The sequence below is a fragment of the Numida meleagris genome, chromosome 22 (genome assembly GCF_002078875.1).
Source record: "Numida meleagris isolate 19003 breed g44 Domestic line chromosome 22, NumMel1.0, whole genome shotgun sequence".
Lineage (NCBI taxonomy): Eukaryota > Metazoa > Chordata > Aves > Galliformes > Numididae > Numida > Numida meleagris.
Genome location: NC_034430.1, coordinates 2,863,768 through 2,885,177, shown reverse-complemented (window position 1 = coordinate 2,885,177; position 21,410 = coordinate 2,863,768). Strand labels below are relative to the sequence as shown.

The 21,410-nt window shown below is 54.4% G+C and overlaps 1 protein-coding gene across 1 annotated transcript in view; it reads right to left on the bottom strand.

The window, feature by feature from the left end:
* Nucleotides 1-21,410, bottom strand: part of PTPRU (protein tyrosine phosphatase, receptor type U) — a 44,449-nt gene that overhangs the window by 8,313 nt on the left and 14,726 nt on the right. The window contains exons 8-25 of the mRNA XM_021375270.1: nt 20,189-20,497; nt 17,092-17,201; nt 16,577-16,778; nt 16,101-16,203; nt 15,731-16,004; nt 14,214-14,250; nt 13,209-13,347; nt 10,241-10,398; nt 8,462-8,652; nt 7,191-7,263; nt 6,888-6,964; nt 5,434-5,470; nt 5,150-5,247; nt 4,941-5,057; nt 4,044-4,198; nt 2,780-2,915; nt 2,323-2,472; nt 2,040-2,213 (exon numbers count right to left, since the gene is read on the bottom strand). Coding sequence (XP_021230945.1) covers nt 2,040-2,213; nt 2,323-2,472; nt 2,780-2,915; nt 4,044-4,198; nt 4,941-5,057; nt 5,150-5,247; nt 5,434-5,470; nt 6,888-6,964; nt 7,191-7,263; nt 8,462-8,652; nt 10,241-10,398; nt 13,209-13,347; nt 14,214-14,250; nt 15,731-16,004; nt 16,101-16,203; nt 16,577-16,778; nt 17,092-17,201; nt 20,189-20,497 — 2,540 coding nt within the window. The remainder of the gene's footprint in view (nt 1-2,039; nt 2,214-2,322; nt 2,473-2,779; nt 2,916-4,043; nt 4,199-4,940; nt 5,058-5,149; nt 5,248-5,433; nt 5,471-6,887; nt 6,965-7,190; nt 7,264-8,461; nt 8,653-10,240; nt 10,399-13,208; nt 13,348-14,213; nt 14,251-15,730; nt 16,005-16,100; nt 16,204-16,576; nt 16,779-17,091; nt 17,202-20,188; nt 20,498-21,410) is intronic.

The window sequence follows — 21,410 nt, the reverse complement described above, 5'->3', positions numbered from 1 at the left end:
CCCAAGCAAAAGTGGCACTGCATCACCCATGGCATCACTAGTGCCATGCCCCAACACCTCTAGGCACCTCAAGCAGAAACAAGTTCAGCTTTCTCGTTGGGAGGAAAAGAAACCAGAATGAAAGATCTCCAGAGAACGAGAGACTGCTTCAGCTCCCTGCTTAAAATATAACCTGCTCAAATAAGGGGAGAGGGAGGGAAAGAGGAGAAAAGAGAAAGTGGAGGTTTCCAGGAAGGAAGCTGCGGTCCCTGCCTCTCCACCACACCCAGCTGCGACCCAGAGAAGCTCCCCCTGCAAAGCAGGAGCAGCAAAGCTGAGCTTTGTTCCCTCAGCCATCCCAACACCAGCTTGCCAAAGGACTGCAAGCCCACAACTGGGCATCAGTCACTTTCATATTAACACATTGCAGCTCAAGCATCCTCGGAAGCACGAACAGAGCCACGCACACCCTGTGCTGATGAATTAGTGCAGCTCAGCTAACAGCGAGTCCTCCAGCTGCTGCGAAGCCTTCTCACTCAGCTCATGGAAATGCCCTCACTGCACATCACATCCAGTCTCTCTCTCTGCCCTTCGAGCTCCAGAGTGAGTGGGTTTCATCCTTACCACGCACATCTCTGGCACCCGCAGCGCTTCTGCACCAGTGTCAATGACAGTGCCACGGCTCTGCCAGCGGCACCACAACGCTCAGCGTGGACCAATGTGATCTGACAGACGGACGGACTTACTGAGCAAACCGCTTTGGCACTTAAAGTAAATGAGACTTCTTTTTTTAAAGAGGCAAATGGGTTTTATCCCTTCAGCGAGAATTTCATCCAAAGGGCTTTTCGTGTCTATATAGAAACGTCTATTCTCTGACCCTGGCTGTCCCCATAGCAGAGATTAAGGAAGGGAGGCTCAGTGATGTATAAACACAAAATGGATCTGCAGACCCCAAGCAAGAGGAAAACAAAGCTGCCACCCTGCTATAGTCACAGCCTCTATCTGCTGCTCCCGAGCCATCAGCAGCCACCTCCGGTGTAGAAACTGCTTCTGCCGCAAGCAAATGCAGGTACAACTTCTGCATGAAGAGGCAGGGAGATATATCACCCGACAAGGGGAATAAGGCAGGGCTGAGCCAGGAGGTGCTGGTGCTCAGGTGCTGGGGAAGGCAGGGGAGGGGGGCAGGCTGCCTGGGGCACACTGTGCTGTAGGGCTCAGCCAAAGCACCCAGCATGCTTGAAGGAAAGTGGTTTCGGTGACAAACGACCTGTCGCTCACACTCTGAGCCTCTCTGCTCTGCTTTGCAATCATCAGCAGGCAGCAAATTGCTTTTCCATGATGGGTGGCCTTTCTGATTGCACAAGGGGACGCACGGTGGCTTTGGGACCACCTGGAAGGCCTTCAAGATTGCAGCAGGACGGACAGGAAGCATGCACCACGGGATGATGGCAGCACTCAGGGATGCTCAGCACTAACAACTCCCTCCCTCTTCTGTGCTTCAGCTTCACTACAAAATGAATGAAGACGATGCCCTGACCTTCCTTTGTGAGAGCTGAAAAGCTCTTCTGAGATGAGCAAGATGTCACTGCATAAAGAAGGGGTGAGGGACCCTGCTATGGAGGTTCCTGTCCTTCCTCTGCAGGCTGGAGCTGACATGCACCCACATCTTTGTGCACTTGGATAAAACGAGGCTGTGAATTCACGTTGAGCAAGGTTTGGCATGAAAAGCCACCCCGCAGCTTACAACAACCCCATTACCCCAGCGTGCATTGAAGTGGGGCTCAGGCTGTGTTTTGCAGGCTGCACAGGTGCTGGCTGCTCTGCAGGATAGGCAGCAAGCACCAAAACTGCACCAGCCTTCCCCACATCCCCTCTGCAAGCCCAGATCCCTCATACCCAAGGTTCAGCAGCCCAAGCCGCTCAGCATTTCCACCCAGAAGGACACTAAGGCTCACCCCATCCCACCTCCAAGCCCGCACGCCACCCAAGGAGGATGGCAGCATGGTATGAGGACCCTAAACCCAAGCCAGCCCCCTTCCTTCTCCCCAGAGCACACGTACATCAGTTAAGGCCGCGTTGATGTAGTTGTTGCTGTCTCCATCCACGGAGATGAGGAAGGGAAGGCATCGGTCAGGCGGCAGGACGTCCATGCTGCGGTTCCTCTCCCGGTTGCGGGGCAGGAGGGCGATGCTGCACTCTTCCACATCCAGGTGGGGAGTCACTGAGTTCAAGGTCTGTGGGCAGACACTCTTAGCTCCCTCCTACGCTGGGGCCAGTCTCCAAATCCCCTCTCGGCTCAGCTGGGAGTTTGGGAGGGGACGTGTTGGATCCGGGGTCACTCACCTGGAACTCCTCCCGCAGCTGCGAGGAATTGCTCTGCGGCTCAATCCTCACCATCTCCTTGTAGGTGGGCTTGAACTCGCTGGCAGGGATGCTGGTTTCACCACACAGGCAGGCTTCCAGGATGGCATCGTGGATGAAGACGTACTGCTCCTGTGGGGAAAGGAAGAGGCTGAGCCGGGCATCACACGCAGGAAGCTCCTCTTCTCCCACCACTCAGCCCCTTCTCTGGGAGATGAATTTGTGCAAGGCCAGGGCAGCTTCTGCTTGCAGGGAGCAAAACACCCTCAGGTTCTTCTGCTGGAGCTCTGCTAGCCCCGAGCAAATCACCCTCCAAAAGCTGAAAAGCAATAGGATGCATGCTGGCTTTCTATGAGACATGACCTCAGGCTGGGCTGGATGTACTTTTCAGCCTTTCTTGGTGCTGGCATCAGCAGTATGATGCACCAACCCCGCTCACCTCCGTCTGTATCATGTTGATCCTCCGCGAGCACAGTGTCTTCACGCAGTTGTAGATGTCCACGACACCCTCGCACTCAGCCATGTCCAGCATGACATCCAGAACGATGTAGCAGCCGGTTCTCCCCGTGCCAGCGCTGGAGAAGGGGAAAACAAAGCAAATGTGTACCCAGGCCATATGGCACCATGCAAAACCTTAGGCACAAAGTCTGCACAGGGCTGGAGGATGGCACACGTGTCTGTAACACGGCCCTCACCTGGCTTTCCCTGCATCCACCCCATCCATCTGCATCCACATGTACAGGGCTGTGCAAAGGAGGGGAGGAGCTCGCAGCAAAGGGTAATGAGTGCTTGAGCACAGCTGCAATCAATGCTTTTTGCAAGAAACACCTGAGTGCCAGTCCCCTCCCAAAAGATGCTGCAGGAGGATGCTCCGCACCAAGCTCTGATGCACAGCTGAGCAGAACACGATGCCTGCAGCCAGACCAGGCAGCAGCCCAAATCCTGGCACTTTCACACATGCAGCCAAAATGCAATGGAGGCTGAGTCCTTTGAGCCTCCCAGCACAGAGCTTCCCCCTCCCCGCTCCTTTCCCACCAAGTCTTCTGCAGTGAAATCCTAATTTCTGGGGCTGATGAATCATTCGTCGTGATTATCAGTGATTACAGACTACGGGAGCTAATCACACTCGCTGTTGCCAGTGAATGAATACTGATGAGGCAATTGACAGGGAAAAATCAAATAAAAAAATCCCTCCCGTTCATCAGATCTTCCTTGTTTGCCCAGCAGAAGAAGAGCCATTAACCTGGCACACGGGGACGCCCGCACGAGGATGGAAAAATCACAGCTCTGCTCTGCTTTCCCTCAGCTGGACCAGGGACACCCTGCAGGGACGGGGAACGGTGCTACCCAACATCCAGCCCTGCTCCTCCCCTTTGGGCAAACACAGCATTTCAAGAGCGTTTCAATACAGCCATCACCAGTGGCCAAGCAAGGCATCCTCCTATGCCACCGCCAACCCACAGCCCTGGGGATGACTTCTTACAGCTCCATGCTTCGCAGATGGACACCAAACACAAACCCCAGCTCCTTCCCTGCCTCAGCTCTTCCTTTCAATTATCCATTTCCATTTTCCCTGCTAAATATTTCAGGATAACTCCAAGCTTTTCAAAGGCTGAGAGCTCACCTGTAACACACCTTGCTGCCAAGCGCACAACCCAGCACCCCCGAAACCCACCCGGGATGGGGACGGTCCCCATGCCCACCTGCAGTGGATGACGATGGGGCCGGCATCGGGCGGCGTGGACGCCTTCACACGGCGGATGAAGGCCAGCAGCCCCGTGGCGTGGTAGGGGACGCCGTGCTCAGGCCAGGATGTAAAGTGGAACTGCTTCACCTCGTGCCGGGCCGAGTAACCTCGCTGCAAGGGAGGGCAATACAGCGTGTGGGCATGGGGCAGACAGACAGACGGATGTCACGTGAAGCTGTGGCAACTGTGATGGGGAGGCTGCATCATGAAGAGCCTCCGAGCTGCTCAGCTGCTTTGTGCAAACCCATGGGGTGAAAGCCCATGCTACTGAAAACAGAAGGGACGGCAAAATCCTGCCCCTGACACCTAAACATCCCATTTCCTAAGGAATCAAAGATTTTCCCAGCCTCACTGTGGTCAGTCACTCTGGGAGCCCTATGGCTCTCCCCTCCTCGGCTGTAAGAGGGTTAAAAGCAAGCAGAGAAGGCAGCAGCCCTGAGGCACCTTGGATCTGTTCCACAAGCATCTCTGCTACCTGCCTCCTAACCAGACAGTGATTTCACATTCCTGTAGATTAAGAGTTGAACTGCATTGGCTCCATCCCCAGGTACCACGCTGGAAACTAACTGCCACATTACCCACATTGCAGCCTGGAGGGGAAAAAGCACACTTATCCTCCTTTGCAATTACACAGTGCTCACCCTGAGCCGCATGCCTGGGCTGAGGGCAGAGCCAGGACCAGGCCTGCAACAGAAAGTGCAAAGGGAGGAGGCACTTGGGGGTGGCACCTCCAAAGAGTGGAGAAAGCCCCACACTGGGGTAAATAAGCAGAGTATTCCTTAATGCCAACAAGGAATGGTTAGAGATGCTCAAGGTCTGTCCTTTGCATGGGCTGGGTTGGGCAGGAGCGTACCCTCTCGAGAGCAAAGGTCCGCACGGCGTACTCTGCCAGCACCTCAGACTTCACCAGGGTGATCTTGATGTCCCCATACATCTCGGAGTCATCCGGCCAATATTTGGAGCATTTCACCTGCAAGAAGGGGACGGGGTGGGTTTATGGCTCCTGCAGAGCACGTTGCAGAGCCAGAGCCTGGAGGCAAAGAGAGCAAAGGAGACCCCTACCCGGCCCACTTCCACCAGCTTGGTTATCATCACGATGCTGGAACAGTGCTCCTGCCACACCATGCGCCAGAAGTCGTACACCATCTCCTGCTTGGGACCTGGGGACACAGGGAAGAAGTGGTCCTCGTGCTTATGGGACTGCTGACCAAGTCTGCTTTGCTATTGCCCTATTTGTCCCCAAATTTGACTGTTTCCTCCCCTTCTTGCACGGACAAAAGCAAATCTCCCAGAACTGGACAACAAACCACTGTTTACAAAGAGCAAAGAGAGAGGGGACAACTCACCTTGGGTGGCAATGAAGTGGTTGGACCTGTGGTAACCCTGCAAGAGAAGCAGAAGCGTCAGGCCCAGCAAATAGGACATGGGGCACTCAAGCACTGCCCAACAAAACCCCTTCTGCTCACCAGCAGCAGGTGCCCAGGTCGGCCGTGCCACCAGCACAATGCTGCTGCAGCATTCTTTCCTAGCCTGGATCACATCCCATGTCTCAAGAAAGGGTGTGACCCCTCTCCCCCCGCCCAAGCCTGCATCCACTTTGTGGACCAGCACCTCCAAAACACCCCAAACTGAGGTGTGGCCACACTGTCACAGGAGTCCAATGAATAATACACATCCCAGCCTGTAGCAGCCACGTGGCATGGAGTGATGGCCCCACTCCCCCTCCTGCATCCCATGGCACCGCGAGCATCGCTGGCTCTCAACACAGACATGTCAGCCCAAGCAGCAGAGCATTTCCCAGTGAGGCCAGTGCCACAGGGACAGGGACCCATGGGCACCAGGTGTCCCATTCCTGCCAGCAGCCTTAGCCATTGTTCCCGAATATCACACACATGGAGGTGACGGTGGCAGAAGCTGGAGACCTCACCTCTCTCCCTGTCCCCAATCTTTCCATGTGTTTTTAACCAAGCCTGCCTCTCACAGGTGCAATTTTACACCTTTACGTGGAGCAACGGCCCCGTGCCCAGGAGCAGAGGAGCAGGGAACCATCTACTTACTTCTCGGTTAATCCGAATCTGAACGATCCCATTCGGACACAGGTTTGAGAGAGAAAGATCAGAGACAGAGACATTAGTGAGGCAGAGCTCGAGAGGCAGGACAGAGCCACAGGGCAGGAAGGACACACAGGGACAGGAACAGGGACACTGCTCGGGCACAGGGAGCCCATCACAGTGGCATCGGACCCCTCTTGCTGGATAATGTCCTCCGGGCAGCAGGGTCACCGTCCTGGCCCAGATCTGGAAGCAGCACCTGCCACTTCCAAGGAGCCTGCAGAGCCCCTGACCTCTCCCTCACTTCGCCTCTGCCAGAGCCCATAGTCTTAAGCCTCCCCTGGGCTTGGCATCGCTGGAGGTGACAGGGGACATCATTCCAAGAACCAAGCTCTGCTCAGATTCATGCATTGCTGGGACCAGGCGTGCCCCCTCAGCACAGCACAAACCCCCAGCCCGTCCCCACGTTCCTCCTCCACCTCTGCATCCTCTGACCAAAGAGGACAGCAATCCTGGAGCCATGCAGAAAGGATGGAAAAGGGAATGAGAAAGCAGAGACAGACAGGAGCTGAGGATGAAAGACAGATACAGCTGCAGGGGACAGCAACAGAAACGAGCACAAATTGCTGACGGACATAAAGCAGGAGGGCACTTCAGGGACACGTGGTGTGGTCTGCCTGAGCTCCCTCCAGGGAGCAGACCCTGACGGCCCTCAGGAAGCTCAGCCCCGCAGCTCTGTCCCTGCTTACATCAATGTAGTTGGCGTTGATGTAATCCGAGTTGGGATCGCCCAGCAGTGGATGGAGCTTCACACGGTGGCGGTCATCTGGAAGGTGAGAGGAGAAGGTGCTGTTCCCTGCAGTGCCATAGCCCAACGGGAGCTCCCAGGCCCCGACCCCTGCTCAGCAAGGAGCTTTCTGCTGCCCCCCAACCAACCAAACCCCGTCAGTTTATTCCTTGCCACAGACCAGACAAAATAAAGTAAAACCCCAGCTCTTTAGAAGGCTTTTCATGCTGTTCAAGGTGTCCAAGCCTTTGCTCCATGCACTTACATGTCGACACGTGATCCTGTCTCCCTTTGGTCTTGTCTTTTTTCTTTGAAGCATCCCAGCCTTCAAAGAAGCTCTGCAAGGAGACACAGCTGTCACAGCCCTGGACAGGGTTCTGGGGACACCCTTGGCTCAAAACCCTCCCAGGGATCGGGGCAGAGGCCTTGATTCCAGAGCTCTGCCAGCTCTACGCTTCTGTTGCATCCACCAAATGCCCTATTTCCCAGCAAATTACATGCTGCTTGTTTTTTTTTCCAGTTTGTTTTTTCTCCCTTTTTTTTTTTTTTTTTTTTTATCTCCGCAGACCCTTCTCTCCCCAGCACAGAACAGGTTTGCATGTAATAACAGTAACATTCATAGATTGGCGTAAGAGGAGGAAAGTGGAAGGAAATTACATGTTTTCTCCCCTCCCATAATATCTGAGTGCTTTCAAATGACTAGGTTCCAAGAACATACAGCAGCTTTTCAAGGAGCACTAATGATTATAGCCAGCCCTGGTTTGTCCAATACATGAAAAAGGGGGGAAAAAAAAGCTCCTGCACTTGAAACAACTAAACATTAAACAGTAATTTCACTGGGAAATTTCAATCACTAGATCTGTGGGACACCAAGAAGCCAGGAAATCAATGCGGCCGGGCGCGTCGCAGCAGAGCTGCGCAGAATTCTGCACTCCATTACAAGAGCTGCAGCCCAATGGGATGGAATGGGCGTGATGCAAGTGCTGACCCTCGGGGTGATGTCCCTCCCCTGGAAGAACAGGGATGGCCCCTGCTGCAGCCTTTCCACAGCCTTGGGAGCTGCCTGCTTGCAGAGGAATTGCTCATTCTCAGGCTGTGTCCACGCTTACCCATAAGGAGTGTGCATTGCAGAGGGAGGAAGTGGCAGAGAGGTGACGCTGCTGGGCATTTGCCCAGGAGGACCTGAGCAATGAGAATCATCTCCAGCCCCAGCAGAAGATGCTGGGTGACCTGTTGCAGGGCTGGCAGAGCTGTTCCAGCTCATCTCACTTTTGAATTGCTGGTTAAATAGAGAGAGGACTGAAATCTAATCAAGACTCAGCCAGAAAAAGCAGAAACACCTCCTGTGCTGACAGCTAAGGACTCGAGGTGCTCAGAGAGCTGTGATCTCCAGCTCCTTCCCTCCATAGCATTGTAGCTCCAGGTCTGGAGCATCCTCTCGCACAAGGGTCCTGTACCACCACCTTGCCACAACCCAGGGTACCTACCCATCCCACAACCTAACCCTCCCCAAAACACAGCACGCGATGCTCTCACCTCGTACTCCTGCTTGAAGCCGTAGCCCTCTGCTGTCTTCATCTGGTTGATGTGCTGGAGGAGGTCGGCCACGCGCACAGCGGGGTGCAGCTGCCCAGTGTGATATGGGGACCCTTTGCGGCCGCACTGGCGGCGGGGGGAGCCCCCCAGCAGGCTGCTGGACTCATTGACCACGCTGCTGCGCTGGTCGCCTGCAAACGAGGAGGGAGAAAGGGGATCAACAGGGGAGCAACGCCTCGGACCGTGTCCCTGCCAGCCCCTTTACACCCACAGAGCAAGGACAACGAAATTCTCCAGGAAGATGCTGGAGCTGCCCCACCACTGGTTCTCTCTCAGGGTGACACAGGTGGTCCAGATCCCATCACACTCTCTGCAGCTGTTCCTGCAGCCCAAAGCTGGCAAGTGCCATTACAGCCTCTTAGGACCACAGCACACCTCTTAGAAACCAGTGGGCAAGATCTAAAGAGGGCTCGCTGCTTACTTCTCATTGATTCGAGCACTTACCTCCCATCCAGACCACTACAAGGTACATGCATAAATATTCACTTAAAAGTCCTGACTTGAAGAACTGCATTGCCAAAGTCTCCAGCCCAGCCTAATGGTTAATTTTCCTCACTGCTGGATACCATCCCCTTATTTCTAGTACTGACACAAATGGACTTTGCTGTGGGTTAATGCATGAGCTTATGCACTGTTTTACCCAGTTTAGGCCAGTGCCATATAATTACTGGCACAGCTCACCCACATTCACCCCACAGGGCTGCTGCCTGGCCAGCACACACGATCCTGAAATTTGGGTTTGCACAAGAACTGATGCTCCTCATTGCTGCCAAGAGAGGTGGCCGCTGCAGATCCTGCAGTGCCAGCGAGCAGCTCTGCTGTGACAGCGGAGCCCTGGATGCGGTTTCCCTAACAACACTTCTAAAAACCACCCATGCTGGCTCGCTCAGAGCTGCCAGGCTTTTTTGGTTTTTTTTTTGGGTCTGCTCAAATGCAAGGATCAGCTTCTCACTTGTGCTGGCACCTCTGGCTCCTTGTGCAACCTACACAGGGCGCTTCTCCATCAGGTTTAATAGGAAAGGAACTGCAGTGTTGCAGTGTGCCAGCAGCTCCGTGCAGGCCGGGATCTGCACGGTCACACACCGAGGACCCTTTATGAGAAGTATTCCTGGCTTTGCTTCAATGCAAGAAAACTGAGGCAAGACAGGGACCAGCAGAGGGACAGGGAGCAGCAAGCAGCAGAGCAGGATCCAGCTCTACAGCCCCACTCCCAAAAGAAACACAGCACGGCTGGCTACTCTAGCTCCAAGATGGAGAAAAATCTCAGTACAAAGCAGTCTGGCTATGAGTGTTTCGAGGAGCCCCAGTAGGACAGTAACTGAAAAATAATACGCTTATACAGATGTATTAAAAGGAGGAAAAGTTTGCCCTCTGGGCTTCTACTGTCTGCGAGACAATGCCAGGAATCATATTAATCCAGCAGTCGGTGGAAAAGAGCTGTGTGTAAGCAGCATCTTGGAGTTACTGTAACAGATGTTATTAGCATATGTTTGAAACTGAGGCACTGAACAAGTTATTTTACAACTAAATCAGTGCCGAGTCACATGCTCCAGTGGGTGTGCAGTTATCAGTCTCCCTCTGATATGAAGGCTGTGGCTCTTTCACCCTCCAAACCCCACAGCTGTGCACAGCACTCCGGTCAGAGCCAAAGAGCCAAGCAGGGCACACTGCTGCTCCGATGCTTACAGCAATGGGAACGCTGCAGCTCCCTGTCCTTACCACGGTTGCTGTAGTTGTGGGTGTCCATGAAGGAGAGCCCCAGCCTCTCATCCTCCTGCAGAGTGCTCTGGTCCGTGAAGCTCCGGTCGATGGCACTCATCATGTGCGTCTTCTCGTGGCGGTAATTAATTGTCGCTTTGGTCATGTTGACAGGTTTGCTGCAGGGAGATGCAAAGGAGAAAAGAATGGGGCTGAACCAGCGTCACTGCCGGACCCCAAACCAATTCCCCAGGGCTTGGCTTATTTGGGGCTGCAGGATGGCTTATTTCCCCCAGTGCTTTGGTATTCTGGTGCCCCAGTCCAGCTGCAGCTCTGCATGGAGCATCTCCCCATCTCCTGCAGGCTGCAGCAGTCCCAGCTTTGCATCCTCAGTGTCCTCTTCTGTCACTGGGGGTAGGACCAGCAGGAGACCCGAGCCCACGCCACCTGAGGGACCTCGCACTGGTGAGGAAAGGATACTGCAGGATGCTGTCAAAACCCTGAATTCAAGCAGGAATCGGCCACCTCAGCAGGAGCACAGCCGTGCTGGGTATCTGACCCTTTCTGCTTACACTGCCTTCCGTCCTAATGAGCTCAGAAGCATTATTTTCCCAAGCCAAAGAGGCCCTTAAGATGTACTTGACAGAGAAAAGGACTTGTTGGAGTGGAAAGCAGCAGAGCAAGGGGGGCAGGAGGAAAGGAGGAGGGAGAGAATGACAATTACTTACGGGTAATAGGAGTAAGAATAGTAGTTCCTCCTGGCAAGCGTGCAAACAAAGAGAATGGCACAAATTGCACAAGCAGCTTTTCTCTGATGCAGTAAGCAGGGCTCTAGGGCAGCGCGCAGGGAAGGAGAGCACAGAACAGGCAGGCACCCACACACCATGAGCAACTCAGAAGGGTCCCCTTCCTCTCAGCCCTCCTCCCCGCAGGGCCGCCCTCCTTCTGCACCACGAAGCATCAAACCATGGGATGAAAGCTGAGGGCAGCTCCTCCCTGTCTCTGGCAGTGAGCCCTGGAGAGCAGGTAATGGGCGGCACGTGCCCTAACACCAATGAGTTATTACTGGGGAGCCCTGAGCTGTTGTACAAAGCACCAGGGACTTCAGCCCGACTCCGTGCTCAGAAAAATCAAGCGCACCGGAGAGAATCCTGGCTGCCCTTCTGCATCCACAGCAACCCAGGCATCCTGGCAGCAGAGCCCGAGCACCAGCTCCTGTGGCCACCGTGGTCAGAGAGGTACCCAGGGGATATTTCACGTTTCATAAGACCGAACAGTGAACGTGCCGGGAATTTGGGCCATCCCCAGGGAGCTGGCATCGCTTCCCCATCGGGGGACGTGGGGTCGGGGTCGCCTGCGCCGGCTGTCACCATTCATTACAGACGAGTGGATTCTGGGGGCACATTTCCATTCCACCACATCAGCATTTTCCAACAGCAAAACGTTCCGGAGGAGATTGATGAGCTAATCCCAGCTTCCAACAGCTCCACGGCCGTGTCCTCAACGCTGGGTCTAATTTGTGGCCCCTTCTGCCAGTTCACGCTGGGACGTTGATGCAAAGGGCAATGGAAACACAGTGGTTTTCTCTCTCCGCTGGCCCAACAGCACCACTCATGAGAACCAAAGGGCTTCAAATGCATCAGCACCACCAGCATTTACTCCATCCAGAACACGCCCAGCACCACGTGCACAGGGAGGAGAAGAAGCCACGGGCCAACCCCACACACTTTGCAGCACTGCAGTGGTGATGGGACACCACAGCCCTGCTTTCAAGCTGGCACAGAGCAGCGAGAATCCTTCAAGGCAAACAAAGTCATAAAGAGATGTGCAGATTTGCACGAGCTGTGGTTGTTTTGCTCCCCCTGGCCATTGGCATACTTTCCTCCCACTGCTCCCGAGCCCTGCACGAGGACAGCATTTAATTGCTGCCCTTTTTTCCCTGCCGTGCAAGCCCTGCTTTTAATGCCCCCCACGGCTCAGTGCTGCCTTGGGCCCCCTGCAGTAAAAGGCCACTTTCCAGGGTGCTGCACTTCAGTGAAAAGCAGTGGCCGTGTCCTCAGCGCTCCTGGGGATGAGTGTCCCAGAAAGCCCTCATCCTCCTCCCTCCCATCCCGCTGAGCTTCCCCAACAACAGCTGCATGGCCACAGCCCCATCCCGGATCACAGAGCACAGGGGCCCCCGTGGGAGGGGAGAGGAGCTCATGGTCCCCAAGGGGTGAGCGTTGGGAAAGCTCCCCTCCTGCACACAAACGAATGGGAATGTTTCATTTCGAGCCAGAAAAGCTGGAGGGTCTCGGCACGTCGCTGCTCATGTTTTACTGAAAAAAAATGAGTATTTCTGCATTAAAATGAGCCCAGGCAGAGTGGGGATGGCTGAGCAGCCATACCTTGTGCAGGCGCCTGCAGCTCCCTGCCTGGGGGATGGGCAGCCCTGCTGCTCCCCTTATCCTCATGCAGAGGGACAGGGATGAGGACAGTGAGGCTCAGCACTGCCCCAGCACCCCCCATGCAGCAGCATTTCAGTCCATACAGAACCAGCAGAGTTGCATAGAGCAGTAAAAGGCCAGAAACCATGGGGGAGAGCGATGGTAGATCAAAGCTGTAGAGTCTCAAGGGTGAAGGAATGTCCCAGGAGTTTGCTCCTTGGTCCCCAGGGTCACCTCCTGCCATGCCCTTCTCACTGCAGCTGCATGGGTTTATTCCATGCCTTCAACCCGTGCAGTGCCCCAGCTGCTCAGCATCTCCCTGCTGTCCAGGCCAGGCTGAATGCCTGTCCCTCCTTGGGCTACCTGACAGGTTTGGGTTGGATGTGGCAGCAGAAGCAAGCAAGGAAATCTCACAAATCACAACTACTGACATCACTTTGTCTGGGAGGAGGATCTGGAGTCTACTCAGTGCAGCAGTGAGGCTCCCAGACACCTCCAGTCAGCGCTGCACCCCACTAGTTACAGCAGGGAGGACGGGCAGATGGAAATGCAGGTCTCCTTACCCTTTCCGAATGACGACAATGATGGCTCCCAGCAGGATAATGAGGACGACGAGCCCACCAGCACAGATTCCCAGGATCAGCCCCATCTCCTCCGAGTGCTGCGACACCTCCAGCGGCCGCTTGCTCTCTTTGCAGGCAGCTGCCAGGGGAAAGCACGAGGGGCTCAGTGCTCAGCTCCCTCCTGTAACCCCCAGCCAGGGCTGGGCACCTTCCTCTGCCTCCCACACAGCAATGGATGTTAAACCAAGTGACAACGTCAAGTGGGAAGAAACACAGGCAGGGAGAATAAAGAAGTGCTCCTTTGGGCACCAAGATGGATGCATATGCTCTGTGACAATGTTGAGACCATGGGCAGACATGCCTTGCTGCACCCTGCATGTGTAATTATGGAATCACAGAATGTCCTGAGCTGGAAAGGACCCACAAGCATCACTGCATCCATTTGTGTGAATTCTACGTCATGTGCTGTGCCATGTCTCTTTCACATGCAGAGGATGCAAAGGATGCCGTAACAGTAGAGCCCAACACCATGCAGATCTCTTCCCTGTGATTTTTCCCACGAGATGCTCTGAGCTCTCTGCATGTTTTATCCCAGCTGAGACACTAAGGGACTTCACTCTGCACCAGGCACATTGCCTGGAGATCTGCAGTGCCTCAGGCACATCCCTCTGCCTCTCGATCCCTGGGGGATGATGTGGTCCCTTTGGACCTTTTGTTACCCCAATTAAAAGCTCCCTGCATTCAGCATCTAGCACAACCAGCCCCCATCCTACAACAGCCACTACAATAACAGCATCAGAGCAAAATTCTAGCAAGAGAAAAACTAAATACATAAGAAAGCGAGCACCAACCACACTCCCTCCCAGCCGTATGAGACTGAGCTGTAATGAACCATCGTTCACTCCCTGATCTCAAGGCAGCACTCTGGGTCCACAGCCTCAGCAGAAGAAATCTGGCTGGGATAGCTGCTGAGAGCAGGGAGCTTACCAGGAGCAGGGAGCTTACCTTTGCGGGCGATGCGGATACAGTTGAGCCGGGTTTCCTGCAGAGGAAAGAGATGGGGAGTCAGAGGCTGGCTGGATGCGAGCCTGGCTTGCTGATGCTTTTGCCCTCAAATTGAAGGAGTTTCCAATTGATTCCTGTTGAAGCACCTGCTGCTGAATTATCTGTCCCCAGATGATGACCTTTGGTTTAACCAAGGCCATCGCTCTCAGCACAATGGGGCAACAAAGCTTGGTGGTGTGCAAAGGGAAGGTCCCCATGGAGCTCTTGGAGGATCCACAGGTCACCAGTAAGCTAGAGACTGTAGCCAAAGCATCCCAGGTCATTGAACAAAGTCTTCGCACTCCATCCCTGGTGCTCTGCATGTCCCGCTAATGCTGCCATGATGATGGCTTCAAGCTCAGCTGTCCAATAATCTTAGCATTTGCACTGGGAATTCAGCTAAAACATTCCATCTTTTGATGCGTCCGAGAAAAAATCCACTGTTTTCGCAGTTCTCCTCTCTGAGCTTCCTCCAGCACCTCGGGACACCAGCACTCGCAAACCTGCTCCATCCGTGCAGCCCAACACCAAAATCTGCCCACGCAAAGTGCCCGGGGCAGCTGGCACAGCACTGCAATCCCACAGAGTTCCAGATCTGGCTTCTCCTGCTTTGTGGTCCAGCTGGCCCGAGAGCCACAGCAAACCCAAGCTGGGATGAAGCTTTCTCTCAATGTCTGACAGCAGCCAGGGCAAACCCATTGGCTCCCAGCAGGAAGGCTGTAAAGCACCAGTTATCATCCAGCAGTGCCCAAGTGAGCCAGAGTTGAGATGCAGCAGCCTGTCTCAGCTCTAATTACAACCCAGCGAGGTGTGAAAGATCCCGGTGGAGAAGGATTCAAAATTCATCTCCCTCCCTGCAAAAAAAGAGCTGCTAGCCAGTACGCGGAGCCATGCAGGAGCTGAGATGGGGATGCTGCCACAGTCCCACTGCTTCGTGTTTGGCAGCTCATGTCCCAGCTGGAAGAGGGTCTACTGGAGCACGTGAGGATGGTAAAGGTCTCCTGCGGGTCCTTGGAGGAAATCAGCCCAGACAAGGAGCAGAGCTCAGGACAGATGGATCCAGGTGTTGGTGCCAGAAAGCCAAGGAACTGGTAGCCCAGGAATGTGTGGACAGCTCTTGAGTCCTAAACTGTCCTTTTCTACCCCAGGATTAGCCTCTGGGAAAGTGGGTCTGCTCCACAGCAGCACGAGCTGAGGTTGGACCCCTCCAGCCTCAGCATCAGCAGCCAGGCCCAGGCAGGGGACACATATGTCCCAGAGGGGATGATGGAGAGCACCCAGCTGTGCTCCCAAAATGCCCCCACGGCCCTGGGTGACAGCCCCCAGACAGTACAGCATGGGGCTCCAAGGGTGAGCAGCCAGCAGAAGGACCCAAAGCAAGCCCCACTTCCCAGCACCCCTGGGATCCCATGCAGCTGGTGGCAAACTAGACACACCAGCGTCCCCAAGGAGACCCAGAGAGCTGCACAGCTACTCACCCCTTTGAAGTTGCTCATGGCCTGGAAGTAGATGAGATAGGCCTTCTTGGGCTCCAGTGGTGGGTTCCAGTAGCCACTGTAGGTCTGGTTGTCCCCTACGGTGAAGGGCTTGGCTTCGGTGAGGCTGCTGGCAGGCAGCTCGGCCCCAAAATAGTGCACGGAGCCACGGGACATGGCATCATCAAACGTCAGTGGCACTGGGAAGCACTCCTGCCCACCCAGCTCCCGCCTGATCCTCTTGGGCCGGTCTTCTTCCACGATGACCTGGTAGGTACTGGGCAGGCGGAGGGCACAGGATGCAGGTCAGCTTTGCACGGATGGCCCTGCCCTTCCCACCGTGCCCCCTCAGCCCCATGCAGCCCCCATTTACCTGATGGGAGCACCCCGGCCCTGCGCCGGCCGCAGCAGCACCGTGATTGTGCTCTCCGACTCGCCCAGGGGTGATGGCATGTCCCCATAGTCAAAGGTGGGAGCTGCAAAGAGAGCACGTAGGACTGAGCAGCAGTCCCGAGCACCTGCATGGGGGAAACTGAGGCACGTGCAAAAATCCCCCAGGTCTTGAGCAAGCGTTGCACTTTGGAGAGGACTTAGGGGTTGCAGTGAGGGACTTAAAGCCACAGGCCCAGTAGACAGCACAGGATACAACTTCAGCAAGACCCAAACGCTCCAGCCTTGGGATGGGCTCCATGTTCCAGGGGACAGCACGTCACCCAACCCCTGGCACGGCACAAACATCACCCTGAGGACAGAAGCACCCCCAAAGCAAGGAGGAGAACCCTCACACCCACACAGAGGAGCAATCACCTCAGAGCCCCAGCACTCAGAGCCAGATTCCCCGGCACCTACCAGATATGTTGGTGGTGATCTCGGTGAGCGCCGTCTGGCCGAAGCCCTTGCCCGTGCGGGCACGCACTGAGAAGAGGTAGGTGGTGCCAGGGTGGAGGTTGGAGAAGACGTGGTAAGTCTCATTGCGCAGCTTGGAGACGGTGCGTCGCGGGCCGGGCACGTTGACCGCTGGGTCAGAGGACTCAATGCTCTGGTAGCTGATCTGGAGGGACAGGGTAGAGCATCATGAGCGAGCAGGAGTACAGGGAAGGCAGATGTCATAAAACAGAAGAGAATACCCCAAGCTGGAAGGGACCCACATGGATCGTCCATGTCGGTGTTTGCGTTTTGAGGTAAGTTGCAATGTGTTTGGAAAAGCTGCTGCTGGAGAGCAGCGCTGGCACTGAAAGCAGGGCTACCCAGGAGAGAAACCCCACAGCCAGGAGGATTTCAGTGGGCTGGATCCACGCTCCCTTCCTCCCTGCAGCACTCTGATAATTCTGCAGGTACCAGGGGTGCCAGGACTCAGGACGTACCTCGTACTGCGTGATGAGGCCATTGGGCTCCACCGGTTCCTCCCACTTGAGAAAGATCATGTCTTCCAGAGGGGTGAAGGTGAGCGACTCGGAGGCAATGCCACCAGGCACTGGGAAAGGAAACGGGTTAGGATGAGTCCCACCGGGGTTTGCTTGGGTGCTGGCACTGCCCCCCCAATGCAGCCTTCCTCCCCCCTCAGCAGAGAGCCTTAACATGCCCCAGTTCTCCCCACTTGTTAACACCACCATCAACAACAACTACAAATAATAACAGAAGTTGAAGGTGTCAGGATTGATATTCACTATTTACTATGGCTTTCTTTTATCATTCTTCTCCTTCCCCACCCCAGACCCAAGGGGGTTGTTAAGGAGGGCAGGATAGGCAATTGCTCAGCCCAGACCATTATTCCCAAGCAGCAGCATCTGCTGCAAGCTTTAGTGCCTGAGAAAAAAATCACACCCCTCATTTCAGGAGCAATTAAACCCACTTAAACCAGAAAACCACCACAGTCCACGTGGGACCAGGATGCTGGAGGCACAGCAGGGACCATCATTAGCAGCCATTACCTTGGGAACAGCCCTCAGATGGGACACAATCCAGGCAAGATATCACCAATAGCATTACACTCAGCACAGCTTTGCAGAGCTCTGTGATTTGGGTCCGGGCAGGTGGAGCCACGCAACCTCACACGTGCCTGTTCCACCCAGATGCCAGCTCTTCCCATCTTCCCTTTATGTATTTTTTTGCAGCTTTTGTACAGATTTAATTATACGGCCAAGGGAGAGGGATCTCCTTCCGTTCACTTCCCACCATGCAAATACACAATTTCCACTTGATTCACAAGTTAATTTAATCAGAAGCACCACGTCCTACACGTGTACACAAGGCACTTATTAAATTCCTGGAAATCTTTAGGGCAGGAATGTGTGTACCTATAAATACGTACTTCTCCTGCAAAGCAAATGCAGGGTGCTCACCTGAGGATACAGAGCGTGCCAGGACCACGTGGGCAGGGTAGGGGGATGCACAGCCACCACCCCACGTGGCCCAGGGCTGTGGGATGAGGACCTCCATGGTCGCATTGCCAGGAGCTGTGAGCATCCCTCTCCTTAGCGCCCTTGACCTCAGAGGGAATGAAGCAATGTGCCTGCTTCTTGTCTCCACCACAGGATAACGTGCTCTGCAGTGATTCTAAGTGCTAATTGCAACACCATTCTCTGCTGATTTGGGAAATGCTCCAACCGCCTGGGGATGTGTGCATGCCAACAGGGACCACACGCTGGTGCACGCGCTGGGACAAGACTGGTGTTGGTCACAACAGCTCCCAGCAGTGTGCAAACCCCTCTGCCGTGCACATGTATCTCTTTGTATTTATTCTGGTTTGCAGCCAGTAGGGCAAAGAGCTGGCTCCCTGCAGCACCAACACATTGCTCTGCTGGTGCCGAGCTGAGGGAAGGAAGGAAAGCCAAGGGAAGCACTGGCCCTAAAATGAAGCCCTGCAGAACCCCACCAGAGATGACATCAATTTGCTTCCTTGGTCAACGAGGTGTGTGACCTTGCCATAAAAGGAGATTAAGTTCATGAACCAGGACCTTCCCCTCGTGAACCCGTGCTGGCTGTGACCAATGCCGCACTGCCTTCCAGGTGTTTCTCAATAACTTCCCACAGTAATCTTCTTCATAATTTTGCCAGGCACCGAAGTGAGCCTGACAGGCCTGTAATTACCTAGAGAAGCACCAGTGATGCACAAACAGACTATGCAAACAAAGCACAGAAGATTCAAATAACACACGATCAAAACGTTCTATTACTGAGTCTTTGCCATCTTCTCTTAATCGCACATGGGGCTGCTCGTTACCCAGTCCTGGCAACTCAGATCATCATCACCAAACCACAGCCACAGAGGGGGAAAGATTCAGCCCGTTCCTATCAGGTCTGGTTGCTTAAAAAGCAGCAGGGAACACTCCAGTCCCATGGAGATAGAGAGAGTGAGGTGGGAATGTCCCCATCACAAAGTGAGGTGGCTGCAGAGCCATGGCACCCACTGCTGCTCCCCTGCAAGCTTTCAAAGACACATGGCCCTGGCCATGGAAATGCAGGAGCTGCAGCAGCTGAGCTTCACATCCTGTCATTAGCTAATTTAGATAAATATCTAATAGAGATAAATTGAATAGGGTTAGCTGGGCCAAACCCACATGTAACATTTGCAGTGTATCTATGCACCCCAGAGACGTGTTGATTCCTCCTGGGATGGAAAACGCTCGCTGTACCAAGTTCAATCCAAGGGGGGGCAGCCAGCCCCGGTTAATCAATGTACAGTGAGGAGCATCTGGAGTGATTACAGTATAGCAAAAAAAAAAAAAAAAAACATCTGGAGCTACTGTATTAATATACAATAAGAAAGCAGCTGCAGCAGTCACAGCACAGTGAAAACAGCTGAAGCAATTAGAGATAAAAAAAGAATCAGGAGCACGGAGCTGGGTGCCCATGGTTGAGCAGGCTCAGGTCTAAGGACGCAATGTGCTGATGGGATGCACGGAGAAATCACTTTGATTTTAGCATTTAGAGGTTAAAGGGGGACCAAAGACCCAGGCTACGTTTGCTTGAAGGGTATGCACCTTTTCTTGGTGCCTCTGGACGGGGCGCTGGGTCCCAGAAGGCAGGAGAAGAGGAACAGCTTGACTGTACACGAAGAGCTCACGTGTGCAACTCACATCCCTCAAATGCAAAGTTAATGGGAGAAAAGCACAGGGAAGCTGAGCAAAGCCACGCTGGGAACACGCTGACCTCCAGTTCACAGTGCTCACTGAGAAACCCAGCAAAGCCAAATTAATCAGCCCGAGCTCCGCAGACGAAAGGAGTTACCTAAGCGCAAAGCATTAATTGCTTTAATCATCGCTATTGCTGCTAGGCTTTAACTCCACAGTATGGGACAAACGAGGGCTCCTCACCCGGGCACGAGCACGAGGAGCTGAGCTGGGCATCACTGCACAGGGCACGGCTGAAATGGGGACTTCTCGGGGTAGACACGCCGCCCCATCACAACCCAACCAACCCCCAGCGTTCATCCCAAAGCCACAGGAGGCGTGAGCCTACCGTCCTCGTCCGTCTGGAACGTCACCTCCTTGCCCTCCTTGCGGCCCTCGGGGTTGGAGAGGATGAGCTTGACGTGGATGTTCCTGTAGGGCAGCAGGTTTTTGATGGTGTAGCGGTTGGCGTTGCGCTCCATCTTGGCGCACTCGCGGAAGGTCTGGTTGAGGCCGCTGCCCACCAGGTAGCGGTAGCACAGCGAGACGCTGTAGGTGTGGCAGCGGGTCAGGTTGTAGCCCAGCGGCTCCCACTGCAGCGTCAGCTGCCTGGATTGGATCTCGGAGAAAGCCAGGCCCTTGGGGGCACGCATGGGCTCTGCCGGGGAGAGAGCGGAATCAAAACACCTCACTCGAAACGTTTAAGCTATAAGCCGCGCTCGCCTTGCTTGGGTCGCACAGAGGGGATGGCTCCATCGAGTGGGAGTAAGGCAGGTGTGCACAGACAGCAATCCTGAGCTCACAACGGGTGCCAGTTTGCTGCCCCACAGCCTGCCTCGTGTTGCCCAGATTGTGGAGTCTCCCCCGTGGAGATGAGCTGGATGTGGCCCTGGTAACCCCTGCTGGAGCAGGGTGGGCCAGATGGATCCTTCCCACCTCAGCCATCCTGTGACTCCCAAGGCCACCAGCACTGCACCTGCTCCTCCTCACCCGTGAATGGGACACTGGGAGCATCAGCGATGCACAGCAGTGTTCAGAGCAGCTTGCAACAGTGTGGCTGCGATGGCAGCTAGTGACAAGCTAGTCAAGCTAGTGACAAGCTCTCAATAGGACAGTGTGAGTAAAAAAAATTAACTTTAATTTGCATAAATAGGAGGAGCCAAGCACCCTTGTCAATAGTACGCATGTGGGGGGGGCTTGTGTTAGCCCCAGTGAATTCCTCTCAGAACCTAAAGGATGATGAGAGTGAATTTTTGAGGTCTCAGCCCATTCTAGGGCAAGATCCTCTGGGAGTGTCCACGCTGCAAATTCCCATGGGATTTGTGCCAAGGAGGAGTTTGGGCAGCATAGGGCTGCAGAATGTATTTGCAACCTCACTGGATGCTCCAGATGTCCTCCTCATGGAATGTTCTCACTGCCTGCACTCCCTGCCTGAGCCTCCTCTATGGCTGGTTCAGGGACTCAGCTCCTGTACCATCATTAACAGAACAAAGATTTTCACCCCCATCACCGTCAGCAACCAACCCATCATCTTCTTCACCCATCAAGAACCCATCTCCTTATTCCAGTGT